Source organism: Panthera tigris, chromosome C1, assembly GCF_018350195.1.
Source record: "Panthera tigris isolate Pti1 chromosome C1, P.tigris_Pti1_mat1.1, whole genome shotgun sequence".
Taxonomy (NCBI): Eukaryota; Metazoa; Chordata; class Mammalia; order Carnivora; family Felidae; genus Panthera; species Panthera tigris.
In genome coordinates, this window is record NC_056667.1 from 11,945,851 (window position 1) to 11,972,954 (window position 27,104).

Genomic DNA, 27,104 nt, shown 5'->3' on the forward strand with positions numbered 1-27,104 from the left:
CTCTCTCCCCTGCTCTCTTGTGCTCGCTCTCACGCTCTCTCTCAAAAATAAATAAATAAACTTAAAGAAAAAGAATAGACTGGAATGGAGGGACAAGAGGAGAGGCAGGGAGACCCAGTGCAGGCAAAAGATGGCAGGCAAAAAGGTGGCAGTGGCTTATGTGACACACGTCAGAGACCTAGGCTGGTGGCTGGCACATAGTAGCCATTGCTGTTATTGTTCAAAACTCCGGAACCAGGCCTGCCTGGGTCTCACATGTGGCTTCAGCTGTTCCTACTGGGTAACTTTGAGCAAGTTATTTAACTTCACTGAGCCTTAGTCTTGTCATGGCATGCTACCGTGTGCCAGGCAACAAGGTTCTAGACTGGGTCCTGGGACGAGCCAATAATATCAGTGGCGGTAATGATAACGGTAATAAGACCCAACACTATCCACTATTTAACAGCATGTGTCATCATTAGGGTAATAGCAGCTGACGTGACAGCAAAACTCTGAAATCTCAGAGGCTTAACAGAAGCTTATTTCTCATTCATGAAAAGTCCTGTTGGGTGTTTGGCTTTCCCCGTGGTGTTTGGCTTTCTCCGTGGTGACCCACAGACCCAGACCCTCCCAGCATGTGACTCTGGCATCCCCTAGGGCCTCAGCACGATTGCCTTCCCGTTGGTGGACAAGGAAGGAGACAAGCGTTTCCTCATGAGAGCTATTGCATGGGCCAGGTCTGCGTTCTTTTTATCTTAATTCTCCTGGCCGGAATGTGATCACATGGCCGTAGCTGACTGCAAGGGAGTCCCATTTCCGGAGAAGAATCGGAAATACGTTTTGCTTAACACACGGAAGCGTCTGCCACACCGTATCCAAGCGCACAGCTAAGCGTGGATCACCTCACTGAAGCCTCATGATAGAAGCAGGTGCCATTATCACCCCATTTTACAGATAAGGAAACTGAGGCTCAGAGAGGCAAAGTCACTGCTCAGCTCGCACAGCTAGCGGGGAGGCATAGCCCAGATTGGAGTTGGATGCCGAAGCTATAACATCCAGACTTTTCCAATGAGGAATTCGTTGTCTTGAGAATTGGAAGCTGTGGACATTGGAGAGTGACACGTACACACAGGATTTAGATGTGATTTCTTGGGATCTAGAGAACCCAGTCAGACTCTAGGGGGAGAACTCTGGGCCGAGGCGGCCTCCAGTGCCCAGGGTTCTGGCATCCTGCTCCCTTCTCCTTATCCCTTAGGGCACTGGCTAGGGGGAAGGCACAGAATAATTCCGTTCAGTTCATCAGGCACATCTGGGGCCCCCTCTCTGCCAAGCCGGGCAAGCAGGGGCAGAGATCCTGGCCTAGGGGTGTCTGTGGCCTGCCCCCTGCTCTGGTTCTGGGTGTGCAGCCTCTGGAGGGGATTTCTGGAGGGTGTCTGGAGGTGGGAAAACGGGAGTCTCGGAGTTTGGTAGCGACAGCTCTCTGCCCCTGGCCAAGTTCACTTTTGCCTAAATGTGGCCTTGGTTGCCACAGCAACTCGGTGGCGCTTATCTCTTGGCCTGGCGTGCCCTGTTTCCTGGTTTTCCATTTGCAGAACGGATCTCCTAGTTGAGGGCGAGGGGTCCAGCCTGACTGATGTGCATTTCTGCAGTTCCTGCTGCATTCCTGGGTCTGACCTAGACACAGGGGTAGAGTCTTCAAGGGAAAATGTCTGGCCTTTGGGCACTTATTGGGAGGCTGCCTGGGCCAAGTGTCATGAGCTTTGGGCTTCCCGCTTCCCTGTGGCGGGTCACTTTGAACAGGTACGAGCCCTAAGTTCTCTAAGCCTTGGTTTTCTCATCGGGAAATGGGTTGAGTTGAGGATTTAATGAGATAATGCGAATATGACTCCTGTGGGACATGGCGTGTAGAGCAGAGGGCACCCTGAGGCGGAGGGGCCCATAGGTAGCAGGAGTGATGCTCATGCAAACAGGACCCACCACTGCTGGCTCTCCTTGCTGGCTATGTGCCCGATGTGGTTCTAACCTCCTTATACTTTTCAACCCACCCGATCCTCAGTGACTCTGCGTAGTAGGTCTTTCAGTCCCGTTTTAGAGATGAGAAAACTGAGGCTCAGAGAGGTACCTTGTCCAAGGTCATACTGCCAACGAGGGGCAGAGCTGGGACTCCCATGTGACCCCAGATCTGCCGCTCAGTCCGGAGTTTCGGGCCGAACTGCAGCAGGCAGCTTCCTTGCCACAGGGCAGGAACCGTGGGAGGCGGTGGGTGGACCCCTGGCCGTGGGGTACAGGGACTGTACATTTGGGATTTTCAAAGGAATGAAATCGATATTTATCAAATACTTAGTATGAGCCGGAGTCACACACTCTTTGTGCACACCCCAGTTTTTTGTTTAAATTCCCAGACAACTCCGTGAGGTGGATGCCGATATTATCCGCATCTTACAAGAGGACAGTGAGGCTCAGAGAGGCAAAGTTCCTTTCCCAGAGGCACACAGCCTGTGTGTGGGGGGGGGGGGGGGCGGGGGGAGGAGAGGGGAATGGAGGCAAAGGGGTGTGGGCGATTCCACAGCCTGCGATCTTTGCCCCGAACCCGATGTGGGAAAACGTCATCCCAGCACCCTTTGAATACATTCTTAGCAAGTCACGTGATCCCCATCTGGGTCAGCAAAGGAGGTCTCAAAAGACTAGCCTTTCCCGCCTCCTGATGCTGACCCCGCCCCCTAGGCTTGGAGGGCTCTAGGACCCAGCAGCTGGGGAGGGTGGACTGTGTGTGTGTGTGTGTGTGTGTGTGTGTGTGTGTGTGTGTGTGTGTGTGTGTTGGGGGGACCCCCCCCATCTTCAGGTCCCTCCTCCTCCCTCTCTCCAGCCTTTCCCTTTCTCCCCCACCTCTTCCCCCTTTCCTCCCCTCCCCCTCTTCATCCCTCCCCTTTCTTCTCTTCCCTCCCCTCTGCTCCTTCCCCAGCCCCTCCCCCTCCCTCACCCCTCCCACCTCGGTGGTCACATGGGGGGCACCGCCGGATTTAAGCCTAATCTGCCCTGTGCTCAGCACAGCGGTCTGGCTGTGGGGTGGGAGAGCTGAGCTAGTCTCTGGGGCCCTGGAGAAGGGCCTGGAGGGGGGTGCCCACAGCTTCCCCCTCCATGAGCTTGGGGCTGGAGGAATCGGTGGAGGCCCAGCTGGCACTGGAGACGGTTATCCAGGTGGGTCCCGAGGACTGTGCCCACCCTGTCCGGGGCAGGGGAGCATGGGTCTAGCAGGAATGGATGAGTGGTAGGTACATCTTGGGGTCATGGGGTGGGAGGGGTGGGTGGTAGGGTGCACGGGGGCCCCAGCTTGCAACTCCCAGCCGGACTGGGGGTACAGAGGTGCTCAGAGCAAAACTGCTTTGGCCCCCTTATCCCAGGGCCCTGTGGGAAAAGGGGATCCCTGCTCCCAGATTTAAGGGTTGAGGTGACATCTGCTAGCACAGTGGGGTTGGAGCTGGACTGGAGCCCCCAGCCCCGTGCTGCCCCGATGGGTTTTGTGAGTGAGCCATGCGGTTTGGTTCGCTTCTCTGGCCCTCCATGGGGCCTCCTTCCCGGGGCAGGAGGCACTGAAGCGTGCCCTCCCGCGGGGCGTTTTTCCATTGTAGCTCCCATGGGGGCTTCCTGAGGGTCTCACGGGCCCCCACATCTTGGGCAGCAGGACTTTGTTCCTCTCCCATCCAGGCCAGGGAGACCAGGGCCCCCGGTCCCCTTCACACTCTCTCTCTCCCCCCCCCACAGACCCTGGAGAGCAGCGTCCTGAGGGCAGGCCGGGAGAAGGGCCTGAGCGAGCAGGACCCTGCCCAGGACTCTCAGCTCGCCTGCCTACCTGCCCGCATCAGGGAGATCATCACCCGCAACCTCTCCCAGCCTGAGAACCAAGGTGCCCCTCTTCATTCGCCCCCACAGACACTGCCTGCACCTCACCCCTTCTCACATCCCCTGCCTGCACCTCACCCCTTCTCACGTCCCCCTCTTCCACGGCCGTAATGACAGGAATGACCGCAGCTTCCATTTCTCAAATACTCACTGTGAGGCGGGCACAACCCTGTGATGGAGGGACCCATTTTACAGATGGGGAAATGGAGGCTCAGAGGTATAGTTTGCCCAGAGTCGTTCTCCATGTGACGCTGCGAGACCGTGGGGATGAGCACCCCCACCCGCAGCCCACAGCAGAGACTTAGACCCAAACACTACGTTCTCTCCCGGGGAAGGTGTGAGCTTGGCTGAACCCCAGATTACAGGGGGAGGGCAGCTCAGTTTAGCTCAGGGCTCTGCAGAAGTCCCAGGGATGGTCCTGTCCATTCCCCAGCAGGGCAGAGAGGCTGATGGGCCCCTGTTCCTCCTGCTGGGTGCCATCCACAACCTCCTGTGTGGTTTGAGAGTCTGGGGAGGGAGCACACTCAGTTACAGCTGGCGTGTGGGTAGCTCTCCTTGGTGGTGATTCCGGGGCTCCGCCACAGTCCTTGTCCAACCTCTTTGGGACGACCAGGGGTGTTGGGGCCCCTGGGAGCCCCAGGCAAGGAGAGACTTAGAGAACCCTCACCTCAGGCTGAAAGAGCCTGGAGACCTGTGGCGTATGTCCCGTTCTCCTGGGATGGAACGGGAGCCCACAGGGCGGGGGGACACTTCGACTTCTCCCTTTTTCCCCCTCTTCCTGTTCCTCCTCCTCCTCCCAACATGACCTATACTATCTGAAGCCCTGGCTTCCGAGGTTACATGAAGCCCTTCCCTTAAGTGAGGTCTTCCTGGTCTCCTGGTAGGTCTCCTGGTCTCCTGTTTACCAATTCCACCCAGGTTACAGACCAGCAAAACTGAGGCCCAGAGAAGAGTAATACTTGGAGAAAGAAGGAGCTAGAATTGCTGGACGGAGGAGCCTCCCTCCAGCACGTTCTAGGCCCGCTGGGGCCACCGTTCAGCGGTGTTTGGATCCGCTCTGAGTCTAGCCCTAGGCCTGTCTCTTTGCCCACCTTCCTGTTCTTATCTCTGTTTGCGTGCTCTGGTGCTGACGTCCTCTCTCAGGGGCCCAGTCCCTCTTCCTGCCCGGTGATGTTTGTAGAGCACCTATTGTGGGAGGGTGTGGACCTGGGGGGGCGGGGGGGAAGGAAGCCGACCAGGTGCCTGCTGTCCCTCTCCAGCCCCGCTGCCGGCCGCGGAGATGGCATCAGTGCTGTCGCTGCAGGAGGAAAACCAGCTGCTGCAGCAGGAGCTGTCCCGCGTGGAGGACCTGCTGGCCCAGAGCCGGGCGGAGCGTGACGAGCTGGCCATCAAGTACAACGCGGTCAGCGAGAGGGTGGGTGCTGCCTGGGGGCCGAGAGCTGGGCCACCGTGCTCCCCTGATGCGAGGGCAGGGAGACAGCCAGGCCAGGCCAGGCCTGTGCCCCGGGCCGAAGGTGGGCCTGGGGTCCGGCTGGGCCGGGTGTAGATTGTGGCCCTGCCGACGCGAGTGGCCTCGAGAAAATCACTGTGCTCTCCCAGTTTGTTTTCTGTCTTGGGGAGGCTAGTATGATGTGGGCTTGAGAGTACCTGTCACCAGGGGTGACACCGGGGGTGGGAGCATAGAGAGTAAGACCCCTAGAGACCCCTGCCACCCCTCGAGTGTCTGGACGTCTCTCTGTGCTCCCATGGGTGGGGCTCTTGGGGCCCACCCAGCGGCGGCTGAACACGGAGGCAGGCAGGTGGAGGGGGCCCAGGCAGCATTCTGCAGGCCTTCTGGGGCCACCACAGACTTGCTGCCACCCCCCGTGGGACTGAGGACCAGCAAAGGAAGGAAAGAGAATCCAGGCTTGCCTCCAAGTCCAGACAGGATTCGCATTCCCCAGGCTTGTGCTGCAGGCTTGTGGGGCTCCCGGGGCAGGGGGTCGCTTTGGGCCAGGGCCGGGAGCACTGTCTCCTTTGGGCCCCCAGTCTTGTGAGAGGTGACGCTAGGGAGTTGATGGCTGCAAGTTCGGGAGAGAGTTGCACGGGGGAAGGAGTGTCTATGTAGATGGGAGATGTGTGGGTTGTAATAACAGTCATAATCGTAGCTACTGTTTATGGAGTGCTTACTGTGTGCCAGGCACTTACTGGGTGCTTTACGTTTGATGCACCAAGCTTGGGACCATGATGATGCTCGTGTAGCAGAGGAACTAACAGGCTCTAAGAGGGAGAGCACCGTGCTTGGGGTCCCACAGCCGGTGAAGGCTAGGTCTCTCTACCTCCAGCCCCAGATGTGCATTGCAGGTTTGTTTTCTGGGTGTAGGAAGAGACGACTGGGCTGGGAGTTCCAGGGGGCAGTTGGAAAGCTGGAAGGACCTCGGACATGATCCTCTGGATGTAACAAAGAGACTGGAGCCCAGAGACCGAGGCTGGCCCAGAACGCCCTGTGCGGGAGGCAGAGACAGGTTAGCCGAGGACCCCTGGGCTGGGCCTGTCCACGCGGGGGCATGCATACTCCTTTTGGGAAGAGGGGATATGTGTTCGTGCCTGTGGTTGTGAGGTCCGCCAGTGTCCTGGTATTTGCTTGCCTGGACAGGCTCCCGACGTGTTGGGACATGCAGAGGAACAGGGTGGGGGGCCCATAGTGGCCCCAGCTCCGGGGACAGTGTAGAGCTACTTTTCCCAGAGTTTTCAGGAGGTGTGGTGGGTGAGCTGGCCCGAATCCCACATTGTTGGTGGTGACGGGGCCTTGAGCCAGCCCTCTTCCAGTTTAGCCCTCTCATCTTTTGGCCACTGGCACGATGCCAGGTCCCCGGGGGCTGTCTCTTAAATGCCAACTTCTGACTCATAGTGTGGCTAGCACGATGCCCCAAGCGGGCAGGGGCAGAAAAGGAGAGGTGGGGGGGTAGGTGGCAGGCTTCTTTTCTGCTAACACATGTTGCTGAGGCTGGGCTGCAGCAGGTCAGAGGCTGGGGTGTGTGTGTGGCGGGGGCGGGGTGTATTCGTCTAGAAGATTCCCTCGTGGCTGGGGAGGCCCCTGAATAGCATGTAGAGGGGGCCTGGTGTTTCACTTTTGTCTGTCTGAGATGGTGTGAGCGAGGCCCCCACCTGCAGGCAGGGTTTGGGTGCGAATGACCTCAAAGCCTGTCCTGGGGGGTGGGCTCACAGAGAACATGAGAGTCTGAAGATCACTTTATTACAGATGGGGAAATAGGCCCAGAGCAGGGGCATGATAGGCCCAAGGTCAGTGGTGGAGTTGGGTTGAGACCCCTGGTCCAGGGCTCTGTAGTCCTGTGGCACTCTGTCCCTGCTGCCCACTTGTTCCCAGGGGACCGGTGGTGGGGTCTGCCCCGGTGGCCATAAGTGTTACATGCGGGCTGCTTTGGAAGCCAGTCGGTGAGGTTGTTCACTCTTTTAAACCCCGCAGCATCCCTGGGAAAAACAAGTGGAGGCAAGGTCAAGGTCTGTGTCCTGTTGACGCATGGAGAGAAACTGAGGCAGAGGCTCCCAGTGGCCACTTCCCAGGTTCCAAGGAGGACCTCACGGTCCCTATGGAGGCCCCCCCATCTTCCTGTCCCTGTGGAGCAGGTGTTGGGCGAGGCAGCTGCGAATGGGAAGGAAGCCATGGCCACATCCCCTGGGCTCCACAGGACAGACCCCCTGGGCTCCCCCAGTGTCCATGGCAACCTGGACAGAGTGAATGAACGGCGGGTAGTTGGGCAGGGGTTGCTAGGGGAGACAGTAAACTTCTTTCATCCTCAGCGTGGTGACCGCCTCTTTCCCTTTTGAATTACAAGTAAAACTGAAAGGCTGTTTTGTGAGGGGTAAAGTTTGTGGAAAGGGGTGAGGTGTGGCCGGGAGTGGCCCTGGTCTGGCTGTGAGCACTGGGGAAGCGGGCGGAGCACCTAGCGATGGCCTGAACCCCTCCACGTCACAGCAGCAAACAGCCCCCGTGTGCAAAATGCACAGAGCGCAGGCCGCGATCGGACCCCACACAAGACACGTCACACGGAAACACGAGTCCCCCGCGGTGATACGCGCTCAGATTCGTCGGATTCGTCACCGGACACAGCATAAGTCACACCGACAGCCGGGCACCGCACAGTCCCCCCCCCCGTTCACAGCACGTACCACCCAGACGCACAGCCACACGGATGAGACGCACCATCCTACGGACAACACGACACGTGGTCTCACATCTCACGGACACACACGGCCAGACAAAGGCGTGCGTACCTGCACGTGGCCTAGAGTCGCTGATCCACGTGCCCCAGACCCCCCCACGTGCATGTTTTAGGCCTGCATGCAGACATAAAAACATACGAACACACGGGCACCCCCGTGCTTGCACCGCAACAGAGACCTGTGACCCCAGAGGCCTCCTCGCGGAGGTCCCCCTGAAGGCCTGGACACAGAGATACACGGGGTCCCTTATGGAGACAAATGCCAAAACGCACCTAGCCGCCGCCAGATACACATAGTATGTCACTGCGCTGAGATGTAAACAGTCTGCCTGTCACCTGCCTTAGGTAGGCTCCAGGCAGACCCTGGTCACGGGCCTGCAGCCTGCCTTCCAGGCAGAAGCCCCCAAGAAGTCCCCACCGGCTCCTCTTTATGGGGGGCACCCCAGTGGCCACTGTCGCCCTGCTCCAGCACAGTGGTCCGTGGCTGAGCGGCCCCTGGGCGTCCTGGGTGTGAATATAGGCCCGGAGGGCTAGCCTGGTCTGGGCCTGTTATTTAGCCAGGGCAAATAACCCTGGAAGCTTTGGAACCCACGCGAATGCCGGGCCTGGGCTAGCAGCGCAGGCAGTGGGGAGGTGGATGGTGAGTGTGGGCCTGGACCGGAGTCAGCTGGGCTGGGCTGTCTTCCCCTTGATTCTCCCTGACGAGTGTCCCTCTTCTCTCAGTCCTGCTCGCCCCCAACTGCCCATTCCCTCCTCCCTTCCCCCAAAGCTTGAGGAGGCTGCTGGGCCTCCCGGGGCCAGCAGGTGCCTAAGGGGTTAGGAGGCTCAGCCAGAGTGGGGCACCGCCTGTGCTCACGGGCTCTGACAAAGAAGGGGCTGCCAGCTGCCTGGGGGTGGAGCAGGGTGCTGGCGGCAGCTTCCCGCAAGGTGGGAGGTGGGGGTAACTTGGGGCCGAGACGAGACGGTATTAAGAAGCGTGCAAGAAGCGTGCCTTATGTTAGAGAGTTTGTGCCTCTTACAGAGAGAGCACTGTGTGCGTGTCGGGGTGGGGGTAGGGGTGGGGTGGGGACTTCACCTCTGTCACCCTGGGGATGTTTGAGACCGCCCCTGTCCTTATGTGTGTGCATGTCTCTAAGCTCAGATACGCACGTGTATATTTTTGCTTCTGCTTGAATGCATTCACATTTGCTCATGCGATTAATTCATGATCTCCACAAACATGCCACTGCCACTCCTCTGGGTCTAAGATACAGCGGGGAACAGAAATCCAGGTTTTCCTGAGCACGCTTTGGGTGGTGGTGGGGAGACATAGGCATGGAGCTAATAATCAACCGCCGCGGGTTAGGTGTTTGGCGGAGAGGCTCGCTGTGCCCGGTGCACGGAGGCTGTAATGTTTATCTCCGGGTGCAACTTTGTGTTTTGCATGCAAATGTTCCTGGGCCCACCTGCATGTGTCCATCCACGCCTTGCCTGTGTGTCGATGCATGTTCAGCCCGTGTCCACGCACAGCGGCGTTACCCTGTGCACGCGCGCCATCACATCCCGGGCTTGCCCATCTATGCCTGCAAGGCATTGTGGGTCTGGGCCCAGCCTGGCACCCTCTGCAGAGCTCTGGGCCTGCTTTCCCGAGAGGCCCGCGCCTCTCACCCAGGCACCTTCCCTGCAGCTGGAGCAGGCTGTGCGGCTGGAGTCTGGGGAGCCAGAAACGCAGGAGCCCACGGGGCTGGTCCGGCAGAGCGTGGAGCTGCGGAGGCAGCTGCAGGAGGAGCAGGCCTCCTACCGGCGCAAGCTGCAGGCCTACCAGGAAGGCCAGCAGCGGCAGGCCCAGCTTGTGCAGCGGCTGCAGGCCAAGGTCAGGGCTACCCACTCCTGCTCCTGTCCCCCGTGTGCTCGCTTTGCCCTGTCCCCAGCCCCTGGGGCTAACCTTCCACTCCCCACCCACCCGCAGACCCTGCAGTACAAGAAGAAGTGCTCGGAGCTGGAGCAACAGCTTCTAGAGAGATCTACAGAGCTGGAGCGGCAGCGGCTGAGGGTGGGTGCCGGCGTCGGGGGGGCAGGGGGCGGGGCGCGGGGCGCTAGGCGGTCCCTTCCCTCTACTTGCCCAGGCCGATGCCCCACTTCTCCCCCCCAGGACACAGAGCACAGCCATGACCTGGAGAGCGCCCTCATCCGCCTAGAGGAGGAGCAGCAGAGGTGGGGCGTGGTAGGGAGGGAGGCTAGCTGGTGGGGCTGGCCTCTCCTGCCATGTGCCCACCGGTCCCTTTCATGCCCCCCCCCACCCCCCACCCAGGAGTTCCAGCCTGGCCCAGGTGAACTCCATGCTCCGAGAGCAGCTGGACCAGGCGAACTCGGCCAACCAGGCTCTGAGTGAGGACATCCGCAAGGTGACTTCTGACTGGACACGCAGCCGTAAGGAGCTGGAGCAGCGGGAGGCGGCGTGGAGGCGTGAGGAGGAGGTGGGCACGGGGCTCCTGGGAGGCCACTGGGGCCTCGGGGTCCCAGGCTGGCCGGCGGGGAAGGGCCACCGTAGAGTCGTGAGGACTAAGGAGCCGAGGGGAGAGGGAGAGAGAGAGGGACGGCCTGCTGGCCCATGAGCCTTCTAGGAGAGGTAAACAGTTTGTCGTCGTAATAGCTGGCCTTGCTTAGCCTACACGACATGCCTGGCATGCATTTTCTCTTCTGTTCCCCCTAATAACTGTGTGTGGTAGGTGCTGTCATCCTCATTTTAAAGAGAAGTTAAGTCATCCGCCCACGGTCATGCAGCTGGCAGCGGGGATGCAAACCTAGGTCTAGCTCCAGCACTTTCTGCCTTTTGCGCTGCCTCGTGCAGCCGCAGCCCGTGGAGGCGTTGCAACCCGTTCCCTGTGCGAGAGGGAGGCTTGAGAGCCTGCGCGGTGCGCGCAGGCCGGGCGCGGGCCCAGGGGAAGACCCGCTTCCCGGACCGACGACCGGGTCTCCCGCGATGGTTGGAGTGGGGGGAGGAGGCGGAGCTGGGGAGGGGGCGGGGCCGGGGCCGGGGCGGGGCCGGGAGGAGGCGGGGCCGGCCCTCACTCAGCCCGCCTTCCCTCCAGTCCTTCAACACCTACATCAGCAACGAGCACAGCCGCCTGCTCCTCCTCTGGAGGCAGGTTGTGGGGCTCCGTCGGCTGGCCAGCGAGGTGAAGATGTCCACCGAGAGGTGAGGCCCGGCTGGCGGAGGGGCGGCCTGGGGAGACGCTGCAGCCGCTGGAGACAGCCCCGCTTTTTAAATTGAATTCAACTCCGCAGTTGAACTTTAGTCCAACCGAACACACCTACTGTGTGCCAGGCCCTGTAGAGATGCAGAGACAACTAGTAATAGTTAATTCCTACCACCGTCATGGCAGTCAGCAGGTACTAGGTGTTTGCTCCGAGCTAGGCTCTTTGGCCGTTTCGTGTCTTCTGATATGGACAGGGTCCCAGGAGGTAGGAGCTGTGATACTCCCCACTTCACTTCACAGATGAGGGCACTGAGGCTCAGAGAGGTAGAGTGACCTCCCCGAGGTCACACAGCAGTAAGTAAGTGGCCTAGTCAGGATTTACAGCTCCTGCTTTTAATCTGCTAGAATGTGCACCTTCTGCCACAAGACCTCGCCAGCTCTAGTGATGAAAAGATATGGACCCCCCAAATTCTAGACCGAGGAAGTGAGTGGTGAGTGAACAGAGCAGAGAGACTATCCCAGATGCTCAGAAGGTTGGGAGGGTTGGGGAGGTCAGAGAAACACTTCATAGACGAGGTGGAACTGGCACCGACCTCAAGGGCTGGGTAGGATTTTAACCACCAGAGACAGGGGCACTCCAAGCAGAAGAAAGAGCGTGAGCAAAGGCTCGGAGGTAGGAGGAAATGGCAGCCAGTGGGTCTGGAACAAAAGGCAGGGGAAGGGAGGTCAGGTTGGGAGAGCCTCAAAGGCCCATGTCAGCAGGGGAGCTCGGTCCTGCTTGATCTTTGAGCAAGTGAGGTGGCAGGGAGAGCTGAGACAGGCAGAGTAGTTCCTTTCTTTTTTCGCGTTACAATTTTATTTAATTATTTATTTGATGATCTTTTGTTAAAGCTTCTTTTTTTCAAATTTGTTTTTTGATTTAAAAAATGTTTTTAATGTTTATTTATTTTTGAGAGAGAGACAGACAGAGCATGAGCAGGGGAGGGGCAGAGAGAGAGGGAGATACAGAATCTGAAGCAGGCTCCAGGCTCTGAGTTGTCAGCACAGAGCCCGACGTGGGGCTCGAACCCACAAACTGCAAGATCGTGATCTGAGCCAAAGTCGGACGCTTAACCAGCTGAGCCACCCAGGCACCCCAGATGATTTTTTTTTTAAGTCATCAGGTATTCAGTGTCCAAATTTCTAATTGGCTCATCAGTGTCACAGATGGTTTTGCTTCACTTTTTGTGTTTATAATTTGTTGGAATCAGGACCCATCATAGATGCTCACCAAATGTGATTGGCTGACTTGCCTCTTAAGTCTTTTCATTTATTTGTTTAGGAAACTGGGACAGTTGTCCTGAGTGATTCCCATAGTCTAGATTCTGAGGTGGTGTTTAATACCTTTGTCCCTTGTATTTCTTGTAAATTGGATGTTGGATCTAAGCCTTGATCAGATTCAGGTTCAGGTTTTTGTTTTTTGGTTTTTTTTTAAACAAGACTTCTTCCTAAGTGCTGTGTGCTCTTCTATTAGGAAACCCCAATGCCTGGGTGCCTCTCTTTGTGTACATTGGAGGCCCTTGATGCTCAGTGCCAAGACTCAGACACTCATCAGGGGTCACCAAATCATGAATGTCCCATTCTGTCACTTCTTTGTGTATTAACTGGAATTCTTCTATGAGGCACTTCCTCTCCTTAGTATTAGGCACCTAGTGGTATAGTTGATTCAGGAAAGGAAAGGATTTAGCCTGATATACTAAAAATATATATATATGTGTGTGTATATAATATATATAGCATATATATGTATAATGTAATATATATATATATATATATATATTTTAAGCTTTTTGCCCAACGTGGGATTTGAACTCAGGACACCAAGATCAAGGGCTGCATGTTCTACAGACTAGGCCAGCCAGTTGCCCCAAATATGTATTATTTTTATTTAGCATTTAAAAATTTAATTATTTTACTTTTGAATAACTTACATATTCACAAAATTCAAATTTCAAAAGGGTGTACAGTGAAAAGTCTCCCTCGCCTTTCTGGCCCAGATGCTTCCCTCCCAGTTTCCTACATGACCTGCCAGCCTTATTTTATACAAGAAATATAGCAGATCTCTCTCTCTCTCTCTCTTTTCTGCCCCCCTCCTTGTTCTATACTTTTGGTAGAATTTTGTCTTTGAGTTCTTGAAGATACTTTCTTCACCTAATAGTTATAACTTCAAGGTCGCTCCCTCTTAAGCTCTGAATAGCTGATGCATTTTTCTTGGTTACGGAGTATTCCATTGAATGGATATGCCAGATTTATTTAATAGTAGCCCTCTTTCTTTTTTTTATGGCTAAGATTTTTAGTGTACTTATTTTCAATTGTTTTCTATCTACATTGCTTACCTAGAATTGATCAATTTTGTTGTGGACCTCTTTAATTAATTAATTTTAATTTGCAGCCACGTTAGTTAGCATATAGTACAAAAATGATTTCAGGAGTAGATTCCAGCGATTCATCCCCTACGTATAATACTCGGTGCTCATCCCAACAAGTGTCATCCTTGTCCGTTTAGCCCATTCCCCAACCCACAACCCCTTCAGCAACCCTCAATTTGTTCCCTGTATTTAAGAATCTCATGTTTTGTCCCCCTCCTTTTATATTATTATTATATATATTATATAATTATTATATAATTATATTACATTATTATATAATATAATAATATTATTATATATTATATAATTATTATATAATTATTATACATTATGTCCTCCCTTTTATATTATTCTTCTCTTCCCTTATGTTCATCTGCTTTATACCTTAAAGTCCTCATATGAATGAAGTCATATGATATTTGTCTTTCTCTAATTTCACTTAGCATAATGCCCTCCAGTTCCATCCATGTAGCTGCAAATGGCAGGATTTCATTCTTTTTGATTGCCGAGTAATACTCCATTGTATGTAGTATATCCCAGATCGTCTTTATCCATTCATCCATCGACGGACATTTGGGCTCCTTCCATACTTTGGCCATTGTTGATAGTGCTGCTATAAACATGGGGGTGCATGTGTCCCTTCGAAACAGCACACCTGTATCCCGTGGATAAATGCCTAGTAGTGCCATTGCTGGGTCGTAGGGTAGTTCTATTTTTAAGTTATGTTTTTACTTTACACAAATCAATATATATTTTTTAAAATTTATTTTTGAGAGAGAGAAAGACAGCATGAGCAGGGGAGGGGCAGAGAGAGAGGGAGACAGAATCCAAAGCAGGCTCCAGGCTCTGAGCTGTCAGCACAGAGCCCGATGCAGGGCTCGAACCCATGAGCTGCGAGATCATGACCTGAGGCAAAGTCAGATGCTTAACTGACTGAGCCACGCAGGTGCCCCACAATATTTTTTTAAGTTATTTATTTTGGGAGGGAGAGATCACAAGTCGGGGAGGGACAGAGAGAGAGAGAGGGAGTGAGAATCCCAAGCACTGTCAGTGCAGAGCCCGATGAGGGGCTCGAACCCACAAATCACGAGATCATGACCTGACCTGGTCAGATGCTTAACTGACTGAGCCACCCAATAGCGGCCCTCTTTTGATGCACATATAGATTGTCACCGGTATTTCTTACATGAGCAGTACTGCAGTGGATCACTTTATACACAGGTCACTTCCCTTGCATTGGGCCATATCTGTAGGATAAATTCTTAGGAGTGTAGTCGGTGGGTCAAAGAACCTGCCCATTTATACTTTTCAGAGTGCTTCCTAATTGCCCTGCGCTGTGGTTACACCCACTTAGCCTCCTGCCAGCAGTGTAGGCACAGCCTGTTTCTCCATAGCCTCACCTACACTGTGTGTTATGGGACTTTTTTTTTTTTTTTTTTCCCCATCCAATAGTGGCATCCCACTGTTAACATCCTGGGATAGCTTTAGTTTATACTATAGTTAAATTAAACTATTAAACTATCCTGGGATGGTTTTAATTTATACCCCGCCATCCCATCCCCCTTCTGTGCTCTCTCCACCAGGGACCTGCTGCAGCTGGGAGGGGAGCTGGCCCGGACCTCAAGGGCCATCCAGGAGGCGGACCTGGGGCTGAGCGCAGGCCTGCGGCTGGCCGAGAGCCGGGCAGAGGCGGCCCTGGAGAAGCAGACACTGCTACAGGCCCAGCTGGACGAGCAGCTGCGGGACAAGGTGCTCCAGGAGAAGGACCTGGCCCAGCTGCAGGTGCAGAGCAACCTGGACAAGGCCAACCTCAGTGCCAGGTGCGTGCCTGGGAGGCACCACGTGAGGCAGGCCTCCCTGCGGAGTGTGCGTCTGGGGGCGCAGGGAAGAGCGAGTGTTTGTTCACCGGGGCTGGGCCTTTCCCCGGGGTGAGCTCAGCCAGTCTTCCCAGGCACCCCGTTTGGCAGAGGGGGAGACTGAGGTTCAGGGGGCCCTTGTCCAGGGCACATTATGAGCAGTTTAACCACTGAGGCTAGAACTTACGCTCCCAGCTCTTGCGATCTAGATGAGTCCCAGAGATAAAGTGAGTGGCAACTTCATTCTCCATTTGTTTGTTTATTTATTTATTATTTATTTATATTTTTGAGAGAGAGGGAGAGAGAGAAGCGGGGCTCATATTCACCCGAAGCAGGGTTCATGCTTACCTGAAGCTGGGCTCGAGCTTACCCAAAGCAGGGCACGAGCTCACCCGATGTGGGACTCGAACTCATGAACTGTGGGATCATGACCTGAGCCAAAGTCAGACGCTTAAAGACTGAGCCACCCAGGTGCCCTCATTCTCCTTTCATAGATGAGCAATCTGAAGTCCAGAGAGAAGTGACTTGCTCAAGGTCACACAGTTAGGGTGGTGGAACCGAGCGTCCCCCCTGAAGGTTTGGGAAAGCATGAAGGACACATTGCTGGTGGGTGTGAGGAGAGGCTGGGGTGGGTCTCACATTCACCTCTGTCACTGCTCTTCTTCCAGAGTGACAGAGCTGGCCCTGACAGTGGAGCGCCTTCAGAACCAGAATCTGGAGAAGGATCGGGTCAACAAGGCCCTTACTGAGAAGCTTGAGGCCCTGGTGAGATGCACCTGACCCTGAGATGTGGCAGGGTGGGATCGGGAGGCCGACCACACCCACAGATGAGGGCCATGTTTGCTAGGGCCATCCCTAGCATTCCATTCCGATTTGGTTTCACCCCCCCCCCCCCATTAATTGAGCACCTAGTGTGTGCCAGGCTTAGTGGTAAGTACATTCACCTCCTTTATCCCATTTCATTCTTTCAGCAGCCTTGTGGCATGATCCCCATTACACAGATGAGGAAACTGAGGCCCAAGGAGAGATACTACCTAGAGTCTCAGAGCCAATAAGCTGGGGCTTGAAAAGATGCTTGTGCCCTGCTAGCACAGGGCTCCTTCTCTAGGAACTGAGCTGCCTCCCCACCAGAGGGACACCCTTCAAGGGTACTGCCTGGGTTGGTCATCCTTCTGTGTGGGGCCTGGCCTGGGTCCTATGTCCGGCTCTCCTCCAATAGGCTGTGTGACCTATATAGTGACACTGCACTTCTCCGGGCCTGATCTGTGCATTGAGGGCACGGGGGATGCCATGGGGTCTACCAAGCGTCTGGCCTCTGAGCAGGGCCTTAGAGGCCACCTGATGGGTGGGGAGCCAGGGAGGGAGAATAAGGTGGAGATTCAGACTAGGGCAGAGACCCTGACCATCCCTTGTCTCCCCCACACCACTCCAGGAATCCCTGCGGCTCCAGGAGCAGGCGGCCCTGGAGACAGAGGACGGAGAGGGGCTGCAGCAGACCCTGAGAGACCTGGCACAGGTGGGAGGTGGGAAGGATCCCTGGGCAGGGAGGGGCCGGGCAGTCTGGGGCCACCACGTCCTGTGGTGGCCTTGCGCTGAATCGCAAGCGGCTGGGGGCCCTGGGGACCCATGCTGCTGTAGGACACCCCTGCCAGCTGAGCCTGGCCTCTACCCCGAGGGGAGCCCCAGTCCGAGATGGGGAGGCGCTGCGAATTCCAGGCCCATCTGGGAGAATCGCCCAATGTCTCGGCAATACACGGGAGAATAGCCGGCGGGCCGAGGCCTGTGAGCCAGGGCGGGTGGAATCGGGAGGACCTGTAGGAAGGGAGCTTAGAATGTGCGGCGGAGCGCGGAAGCCGGACACGGGGCGCCCGCCACCCCACTGCGTCGCCTGGGCTTCTTGGTCCAACTAACCCGCGGCCCCCCTCCTCACTGGCCTGGCCCCCCCCACCTCAGGCCGTCCTGTCGGACATGGAGAGCGGTGTCCAGCTAAGTGGCTCTGAGCGCACGGGGGACGCGTCGGACGGCAGCCTGCGGGGGCTCTCGGGCCCCCGGACCCCCTCCCCGCCGCGACGCTCCTCGCCCGGCCGCGGCCGATCCCCGCGCCGAGGCCCATCCCCGGCCTGCTCCGACTCCTCCACGCTCGCCCTGATCCACTCGGCCCTGCACAAGCGCCAGCTGCAGGTCCAGGTAGGCGGGGCACCAGCCCCCTGGGGCGGAGCCAGAGTCCCGGGGGCAGGACTTGGGGCATCTGGGGCGGAGCCAGTGTTGTGGGGGTGGAGCTAAGGAGGGGGCGGGGGGGGAGGGAGGAGCCTGGGCTGGGCCTGAGCATTTTGGGTGGAGCCAAAACCCGGAGTTAGAGCTACTGAGTCAGGTCCCATGGAGGTGGGTGAGAACTCTGGGGCAGATCTGAGTCCAGAGTGGGAGGTGCTTGGGCAGCTGGGGGCGGAGCCTGGGGCAGAGCTAGAGTCCTGGTACCGAAATTAGAGAAGAGGTTCCGGGACAGGCAGAGCCAGGACCCTGGGAAAAGGCCTGGGGGGGAGGAACCAGTCTAGGATGAGAGGAACCGGGGGAGCTAGGGGCAAGGAGGAGTCTGGGGGAGAGTCAGAACCAGAATGCAAAGGGGAGGAGCCTGGGAGCCCTGGGATAGTCAGAACCGGGAAGAGGTCGGAATGTGCTTGGTGGTTTGCCTGGAGCTTACTTAGGTCAGTGTGTCTGAAGAAATGGCGGTCAGAGCCCCGGCAGAGCACTCGGAAGGGGGGTGGGGGCACAGTGAACGGGAGCGGAAACCTAGTCTGGAGGGCTTAGCCCCACTCTCCTGCCTGAGGCTTAGGCCACAGAGTAGGCTGGGTGTGTTCTTGGAATGAGCAGAGAGTAGGGGGCGCTCCGGAGCTTCCTAGGGCTCCCCCAGACTCAATGTTTCCCATGCCACAGGACATGCGTGGGCGCTATGAGGCCAGCCAGGACCTCCTGGGCACCCTGCGGAAGCAGCTTAGTGACAGCGAGGGTGAGCGCCGCAGCCTAGAGGAACAGCTGCAGCGTCTTCGGGACAAGACCAACGGGGCCACCCAGGCTCATGAGGATGCCCAGCGTGAGGCCCAGCGTCTGCGGGGCACCATTGACCTTCTGAACAGGTGCCTGAGAGGTCAGAGGTGGGGGCCTGGATCTAATGCCAGCCCGAGCCTGTAAGCATGTGGATTGCACTTACATGGTCATAACTGGCCATATGTCTGTTAAAATTCAAATTAATTGAGGGCATTTGGGTGGCTCAGTCCGTTAAATGTCTGACCCTGATTTCGGCTCAGGTCATAATCTCACAGGTTGTGAGTTCGAGCCCTGTGTCAGGTTCTGCGCTGACAGCACAGAACCTGCTTGAGATTCTCTGTCTCCCTCTCTTTCTGCCCCTCCCCTACTCCCTCTCTTATCTCTTTCTCTCTCTCAAAAATAAATATTAAAAAAAATTAAATTAGGTAAACATTTTAAAAAGTAAAAATTCAGTCCCTCAGTTGTCCTTGACACATTTTAAAAGCTCAGTAGCCACAAATGGCTACAGAACGTTTCTATCATCCCAGAGAGTTCTAATGACAGTGCCATTTAGACTCTGTCATTGGAGATCTTTGAGACAAGAAATTACCCACTCTTAGCTATCTGGTTATTTTTGTTGTTGTTGTTGTTTGCTGTTTCTCCTCAATGTAACTGCAGAATTAAAAGTTTGAAAAAGGAAGGGGAGGGGTGCCTGGATGGCTCAGTTGGTTAAGCATCCGACTTTGGCTCAGGTCATGATCTCATGGTGAATGAGTTCGAGCCCTACGTTGGTCTCTGTGCTGACAGCTCAGAGCCTGGGGCCTGCTTGGGATTCTGTGTCTCCCTCTCTCTCTGCCTTCCCCAGCTCGTGCTCTGTCTCTCATTCTCTCTCTCTCCTAAAAATAAACAAACATTAAAAATTAAAAAAAAAAAAGAAAGAAAGAAAAAGAAACAAGAAAGGAAAATGAGAAGGCAGGACCTTCTCACAGCCTCACCTGCCTGTCCTAACCTCTGTTAGGGAGCACGGACTCTGCTCCCCGTTGTGTTTCCTGGCAGTGACGTAGATAAGGCTTCTAGTACACCTGCCATGTGCCAGGCTCATTGCCAAGCGCTTTGGGCAGATTATTTAAGTTAGTCTTCCCATCAAACTCCCGCAGGTTGGAGCTGGGGCTCTCCCGAGGTTGAAAGACTTGTCCGAGCTGACGCAGCAGTGTGGCTGGGGGTAGGAATTGGAACTCAGGTCCTTCTGAGAGCAAAACCCGGGCTCCCCATGCCTTGGAAGGAGGGCCTGATACGTGGCTGTGTTCACGGTGAACTCCTCGTCTTGCATTCTGCTATTTTTATTTCATATATCATGTTACATGGTTTTTCCCACCCACTGAGGCCTTTGTGTCTGGTACACTTACCGGTTGCCCCTTCAAGTGAAGAGGCGGGCAGTGGAGGCTATGCCAGCGATCAGCCCTAAGCTGATGCCCAAGCTAAGAACCCCGGCTGGCTCGGAAGGAGGGGTGACATCCCCTGCTCCGTTGCTGTGACCACTGGCACTGGGGCAAGAGGCAACACTCTGTGGACCTCCAGAGTTCCCAGTTGCAGTCCCCTCCCTCCCTCGCCGGCCACCGTGTGCAGCTGGGCATACCCAGCTCTACTGGGCCTTCCAGAATTGAGGGGCATTTCCTGGTCATAGGGAACTGGCCCGTGTGTCCCGAGAGCCTAGCGTGGCCTGGTGGGGTTGTTGGGGGCCATGCCAGTGCCTCCATCCGTTCCCTTGGGTGGGCTGGGGGGGAGAAGGAAAGCTCGGTGTCCTCTGACGGGAAGAGTCCGCTCCAGGGAGATTCGGATGAAGTGAGTCGTGCTGAGGGCGGGGTCGGGGAAGGCTTCCTGGAGGCAGGTGCCTTAGAGGTCAGAGGACGGGGCTCACGGGAGGACAGCAGCACGGCCCTCTTGGCCGGGGAGAGCCGCCCCAGCAGCGCCTTCGGCTCTCCCTCCTCCTCCAGGGAGAAGGACAGCCTGGCCCGCAGCCTGCAGGCGGCCCAGCAGCAGGCCGAGGAGCTACGGCAGGAGCGAGAGAAGCTGCAGGCGGCCCAGGAGGAGCTGCGGCGCCAGCGGGACCGGCTGGAGGAAGAGCGGGAGGACACGGCGCGGGACGGCGAGCGGACTCGCAGGGAGCTCGAGCGCAGGTGAGCGGCTTCTGGCCTCCCCTGCCCAGAACGGACCTTGGGAGTCCCGACGGTCCTCCCTGGGGGCCGGGGAGGACCGACGGTGTCCCAGACGTCCTACTGTCTTGAGGAGTCTTTGTGGCACCTCTCTGAGGAAGGGTCTTCTCACCAGCCCCGTTTCGGGAAACTGAGGCTCAGGGAGATACAGTCACTTACCGGGGATCAGAGGACTGCTATGAGGCAGGAGTGTGGACGGTGACAACAACGATAACTAAAATAGCAGTAGTAACACTAATATCATTGTTTAGGGGCGCCTGAGTGGCTCAGTCCGACTTCAGCTCAGGTCATGATCTCGAGGTTTGTGAGTTCGAGTCCCACGTCGGGCTCTGTGCTGACAGCTCAGAGCCTGGAGCCTGCTTCGGATTCTGTGTCTCCCTTTCTGTCTGCCCCTGCCCTGCTCACGCTCTCTCTCTCTCTCTCTCTCAATAATAAATAAACATAAAAAAATTAATATCATTGTTTAAATTGAAAGAGTAATCTAATATTACCAAGTATTAGACACCATTTTAAGCACTAAGGTTCTCTCTCTCCCCCCCTTTTTTTTAACGTGTATTTATTTTTCAGAGAAAGAGAACAGGGGAGGGACAGAGAGAGAGGATCCCAAGTAGGCTCTGTGCTGTTAGCGCAGGACCCGACGCAGGGCTCGAACTCACAAACCGTGAGATCACGACCTGAATCAAAGTCGGCCGCTCACCCGACTGAGCCTCCCCGGCACCCCTACACTGAGGTTCTTGTGTTCAGCCCTCATGGCAACTCTGCTGTAGGAGCTCTCATCCCCATTTTGTGGATGGTGAAACTGAGGCATAGAAGGGCCATGTAATCTGACCTAGGTCATCACACGGCTAGTTAGTAAAGAGCCGGGCTTTGAACCCAAGCGTTCTGCCTTCAGAGTTAACCTCTTGGCCACTGCACTGCCTCCTCCTCTGAGGCATAAGTAACAGTGGGGTTTAGTACCTTGTGGTAGAGAATATTGTTCTTGCTTCTGCAGACTGTTGGGGAGATATGTCAGGCACTGTTTTAAGCATTTCATGTTCACTAGATCACATATCCTTATAACAACTTCATGAGGCAGCTGTTACCCCATTTTGCAGATGTGAAAACTGAGGCCCAGAGTCCCAGAGCCAAGAGTGGTGGGCTTGGCTGTCCTTGTGAGTGAGGCTCTGGCCTCCAGGGCTCCCGTCTCAGGCCTGGTCCCTGGCCTGCGCCAGCGCCGTCTGGCTGCGGGAGACTCTGAGCAGGGAGGTGACGTGGGGCACCCGCCCACCCTGCATCCCACAGCCACAGACAGCTAGAGCAGCTGGAAATGAAGCGCTCAGGGCTGGCGAAGGAGCTGGTGGAGGTGAGGGAGGCGCTGAGCTGTGCCACGCTGCAGAGGGACATGCTACAGGCCGAGAAGGCCGAGGTGGCTGAGGCGCTGACCAAGGTGGGTCCCCGAGGCCCCAGGCCTTCTCCCTCTGGCCACACACTGCCCCCTGTTTCCGGCTGGCCTCTGACCCTGTGCACAGGCTGATCCCGGCCCCCCAGACCACAGGCTGTCCTCAGACCCCAGTCATAAGTGAACGGACCTCTATTAGTGGTCATGTCCTTGCTTTTCCAGATGTGTCTGGGGCAGTGCTGTTCAGGCCATCCCATCCCACCTCTGGACACGGGTCCTGGGGTCTGTGAGAGCTGGGGACACAGTCCTTGGCGGGTGCCTGCTCACCCCTGTACTCTGGGTCTTGAGCAGTGTCCCCTTAGACCCCACTCTGTGAGACCCTCTGACCCCCGCCCTGCCCTACAAGAGCTGGGGTTCCCTTGGCTCCCGCACAGCTCTCCCGTGTGTGGCTTCTTTTGAGCAACTTCATGGGCAGCCGGCCTGTAGCGATTGTTTTCTGTCTCATGGTGTGTTTTCCCTCGCCCCCCACCCCGTCTCTGAGGGTGTTTCTCCCCACCCTCCCGCCTCCATGCCTCCACCCTCTCCCATCTCCGTGCCTCTGCACGTCGTTTCCTGCCTCTCCCCGCCTCTCCCCTCTCTCCATCTCTCCCATCCGGCTGTCTCTGGCCACCCTGGCCCCCACCCCGCAGGCTGAGGCCGGCCGCGTGGAGCTCGAACTCTCAATGACCAAGCTGAGGGTCGAGGAGGCCTCTCTGCGGGACTCCTTGTCCAAGCTGAGCGCCCTCAACGAGAGCCTCGCCCAGGACAAGCTGGGTCTGAACCGCCTCGTCGCCCAGGTATGCCGTGTGCCCGCAGGCCGCCCACCGTGTGCCCCACTCAGAAGCCCGACTCACTGAGGTGCCCCAGGCCCAGCCTCGGCCCCCGCCCCTCACCCTCGCTGCATACCTCCCTGTACACCTCTGGCCCTGTACCTGTCGGGACAGGTCCTGGTCCTGTCCTGTGCCTGGTCCATCTGTGCCTGTCCTGGTCACTGCCTCTCTTTCTGTGTCTGTTCTGACTCCGTCTGTGTCTTCTCTCTCGCGGTCTGAGAGAAAAGAAGCTCCGTGGACCCTCCTCCCTGCTGCCTCCTCCTCAGTGTCCCCACACCCTTTCCCCCGGGGAGCCTCCCCTGGGCTGGCTGTGACGGGTGGGTGGGTGGGTGGAGAGGAGGGGGCGTCCGCGGTCCTTCCGCTGGCGGAGGGGCTGAGCTGACCCTCCGGCTGGTTCGCTTGCACGCAGCTGGAAGAGGAAAAGGCGGCCCTGCTGGGCCGGCAACGGCAGGTGGAGCAGGAGGCCTGCTTGGCACGGGAGGCGCAGGAACGGCTGGAGCACCTACGGTTGGAGCAGGAGGTGGAACAGCAGGGCCTGGAGGGCTCCCTGCGGGTGGCCGAGCAGGCCCGGGAGGCCCTGGAGCACCAGCTCCCCACGTTGCGCCAGGAGCGCTGCCGGCTGCAGGAGCAGCTGGCCCAGGTGGGTGTAGGGGGGGCGGGGATGGGAGCAAGGAGGGGGAAGGGGTTTCAGCCTCCCAGCCTCCTGCACCCTGGGATCCAGGGGATCCCCATCCAGGGGATAGCTCCCGGGCCTAGGAGCGAGATTCTGGGTTTAAGTCCAGCCCCCCCTTTGCTAGCTGGGAGCCGTGGGCAAGCTCCACAACCGCCCGATGCCTCAGTTGACCCCTCTGTCACGTGGGGCTAATAGTTCTCATCACAAAGGGTTGTTCTGAACCGCACAGTCGAGGAGGCACCTGGTAGACGGATCACCACCCAGTAAAAATTCATGATACGATACCAGGTAGAGAAGTTTTGAATTGGCATCTTAGACTTTTGGGGACCCAGCGGGAAGGCACCTTAGGATTCCAGGGATCCAGGGGCCTTGATATAGTGCCTGTCCTGGAGAGCCCAGGTTCCTGGGAGGGACCTCTAGGCGATGGGCTACGGGGCACAGGACACAGGGCTCCAGGGCTCCGCTCTGTTTTGTGTATTCAGCTCCTCTGGAAATTTTCGGGCACAGAAAGCATTCTGGCACTCCCCAAACTGAGTGAGGACACTTATTATTTTATTTGAGAAGGAGAATGGGGGAGAGGGGCAGAGGGAGAGAGGGCGAATCTCAGGCAGGCCTCATGCTCAGTGCGGAACCTGACGTGGGGCTCAATCCTATGAACATGAGCTCATGACCTGAGCTGAAGTCAGGACGCTTAACCGACTGAGCCCCCCAGGCGCCCCTGTATTTATTTGTTTTGAGAGACAGAGAGAGAGAGAGAACGAGAGAAAATGAGTGGGGAGGGGCGGGGAGAGAGGGAGAGACAGAATCCCAAGCAGGCTCTGTGCTGTGAGCTCAGAGCCCAGGGCGGGGCTCGATCTCACAAACCGTGAGATCACGACCTGAGCCAAAATTAAGAGTCGGACGCTTAACGACGCACTGAGCCACCCAGGCGCCCCCTGACGCTTATTTTGTATGCGTGTACATCGTAGGTCCGGGGAACGCTGTGATTTGTCCAAGTACACACAGCACACACAGCCTGAGGTTGAATCCAGGTCTCCCGCCTGCCAGGCCAGGCCCGGGTCGGGCTCAGGGTCGGGGTGCTGCCTGACGAGAAGCCGGGAAGTTTGGGGAGTGGTACTCATGGTGCCTGGGTCGGGGCCAGCTCTCCCGGCAGCTGAGTGGGCGCGAGCAGGAGCTGGAACAGGCACGGAGGGAGACGCAGCGGCAGGTAGAGGCGCTGGAGCGGGCAGCCCGGGAGAAGGAGGCTCTGGCCAAAGAGCGGGCCGGCCTGGCGGTGCAGCTGGCCGCAGCTGAGCGAGAAAGCCGGACCCTGTCGGAGGAGGCCACACGCTTGCGGTAAGGCCTTAGGCCTTAGGCCCCGTCCCAGGGGGACGGGGGGAGGGGGGTCTGCCTGGGCCCGCCCTGGCATTGGCCCACGGGGACAGTTACTTAGGAGCCAGGCTTGCCAACAGGTTCTAGCTAGGGCCCAGCCTCCCCCCAGGGAGCGTGGGCCTGGCTGAGCAGGTAGGCTGGCACCTGGCCCACGGCCGGCCACGCCCTGGGAGCCACAGTTTCCTGGGGCCCAGGAGGCTGAGTCCCAAGGCCTCAGGGATTGTATGTGCCGCAGCCTGGAGAAGGAAGCCCTGGAGAGTAGCCTGTTCGAGGTGCAGCGGCAGTTGGCGCAGCTCGAGGCCCGCCGGGAGCAGCTGGAAGCCGACGGGCAGGCCCTGCTGCTGGCCAAGGAGACCCTGACTGGTATGGGGGGCCCGAATCGGGGGTAGGGAACTCCAGGCTCCAGCCCGGTCTATAACCCATCGGGTTCTGGGGCTCTGGAGGTTGGGAGCACTGGCCCTGGAGTCTGGCTGACCGGAGTTCCGATTCTGCTTTTGCTACTTAGATCTGAGCTCTCTCGAGCAAGCCTCTTCCCTCTCTGGGCCGAAGGTTCCTCATTGGCAGTTAGAGGTGATAATGCTCCTCCTCTACAGCTGTTGCCAGGATGAGGCGAGAAAAACGTGTGAAGGCCTTGGCCCAGGGCCTGGTTCAGCCAGCGGTGGCTGTTTGTCCTCGTCAGGGCACTTAGGTCTGAGTTCTCTGCAGAGCCACGGACTCTCTCGGCCCCCCATCCGCAGCCCCTCTTCCCTCCGCGTTCCCCACCCAGCGTCTCAACTCAGGGGTTCCTCTTACTCAACGAGCATTTACCAGGCATCTACTTGGGCCGTAAAAATTAATTTTGCTGTCCACATCTACCTGAGCCAGACAGAACCAGGAAGGGGCATGCTGACAGAGTCTCTGGTGGGCTTCCAACCCAGGAGATGGTTTTTAGATTGTTCCCAGTGGGGTATGACTTCCCCATGGTCACCTCCATTAGTGCTGACAGCCCAGCAAGTATGTTTATCACAATCAGTCATTAAAGGAGACGCCTTATAGAAAGCCGTGCAGCTTTGGAAAATTACCTGACTTCCCTGAGCCTCCATTTCCTCATCTGTAGATTGGGCATGAGACAAGCCACGTAGGTGTGTTACGAAGGTGTGGTGAGAATATATCTCTCATGTGCTCAGCCAGGAGTTTGACCCCTTGTAAGCATTCAGTCAATAATTCAGTCAACCCCATTATTGCTAACCCCATTTTGCTAACCTCCCCATTTGGGGGAGGGAGGTCTTCCTCATGTCGTTTCATTTCTTTGATGCCATTCGCAGTCGACAGGGAGGGAGACAGGGCCAATAGACTCATGTGGCAGATGGGGAAACTGAGGCCCAGAGAGAGCAGGGAGCTTCTCCAAGGGAACTCAGCCTAGATCCCAGGGGGACCCTCGATCATCTGGGAACTTGCCCACGTGGCTCATCAGGTTTGAGTCTGCTGGCCCATGGGGAGGTTCTGACCCAAGGCTGTCCCTTCCTGTGCAGGGGAGCTGGTGGGCCTACGGCAACAGATGACAACTACAGAGGAGAAGGTGGCTCTGGACAAGGAGCTGATGGCCCAGAAGCTGGTGCAGGCCGAGCGGGAAGCCCAGGCCTCTCTGCGGGAGCAGCGGGCCGCCCATGAGGAGGACTTGCAACGACTCCAGCGAGAGAAGGTTCGGGCAGCTGGTTGGGGCAGGCGGGGCTCTGAACCGGTGTCTCCTCTGTGACCTCAGGCAACTCACCCTTCTCACTCTGCATCAGTCTCCAAATCTGTGAAACGGAACCTCATCCCTGTCCCAGGGGCCCTGAGGGCACCTGTGAGGATCCACTGGGGATGCCTTATCAAACATGCAGATTCCCAGGCCCCAAATCTGGTTCAGCCCTGGTGATCCTGATGCAGGGGGTCCACAGCCACATTTGGGAAACGCTGATCTAATGTATAGTAGGAAAGCACTTTTTTTTTTTAAGTTTATTTATTTATTTTGAGAGAGAGAGTGAGAGCGCGTGTGCAAGTGGGGGAGGGGCA

General features: G+C 56.9%; 1 protein-coding gene across 1 annotated transcript in view; it reads left to right on the forward strand.

The window, feature by feature from the left end:
- The first annotated feature begins 3,376 nt into the window (after positions 1–3,376).
- The window catches only part of CROCC (ciliary rootlet coiled-coil, rootletin), a 45,030-nt gene continuing 21,302 nt past the window's right edge, over positions 3,377–27,104 (forward strand). Inside the window, 21 exon segments of the mRNA XM_042995729.1 lie at positions 3,377–3,612; positions 3,614–3,728; positions 3,730–3,883; positions 5,139–5,293; positions 9,769–9,954; positions 10,051–10,134; positions 10,234–10,295; positions 10,393–10,558; positions 11,174–11,280; positions 15,273–15,509; positions 16,214–16,310; positions 16,978–17,061; positions 17,499–17,732; positions 18,477–18,676; positions 20,561–20,743; positions 22,061–22,205; positions 22,847–22,993; positions 23,436–23,666; positions 24,841–25,034; positions 25,306–25,433; positions 26,582–26,751. Of these exon segments, the coding sequence (XP_042851663.1) occupies positions 3,491–3,612; positions 3,614–3,728; positions 3,730–3,883; positions 5,139–5,293; positions 9,769–9,954; positions 10,051–10,134; positions 10,234–10,295; positions 10,393–10,558; positions 11,174–11,280; positions 15,273–15,509; positions 16,214–16,310; positions 16,978–17,061; positions 17,499–17,732; positions 18,477–18,676; positions 20,561–20,743; positions 22,061–22,205; positions 22,847–22,993; positions 23,436–23,666; positions 24,841–25,034; positions 25,306–25,433; positions 26,582–26,751 (3,201 nt within the window). The 5' untranslated portion in view covers positions 3,377–3,490.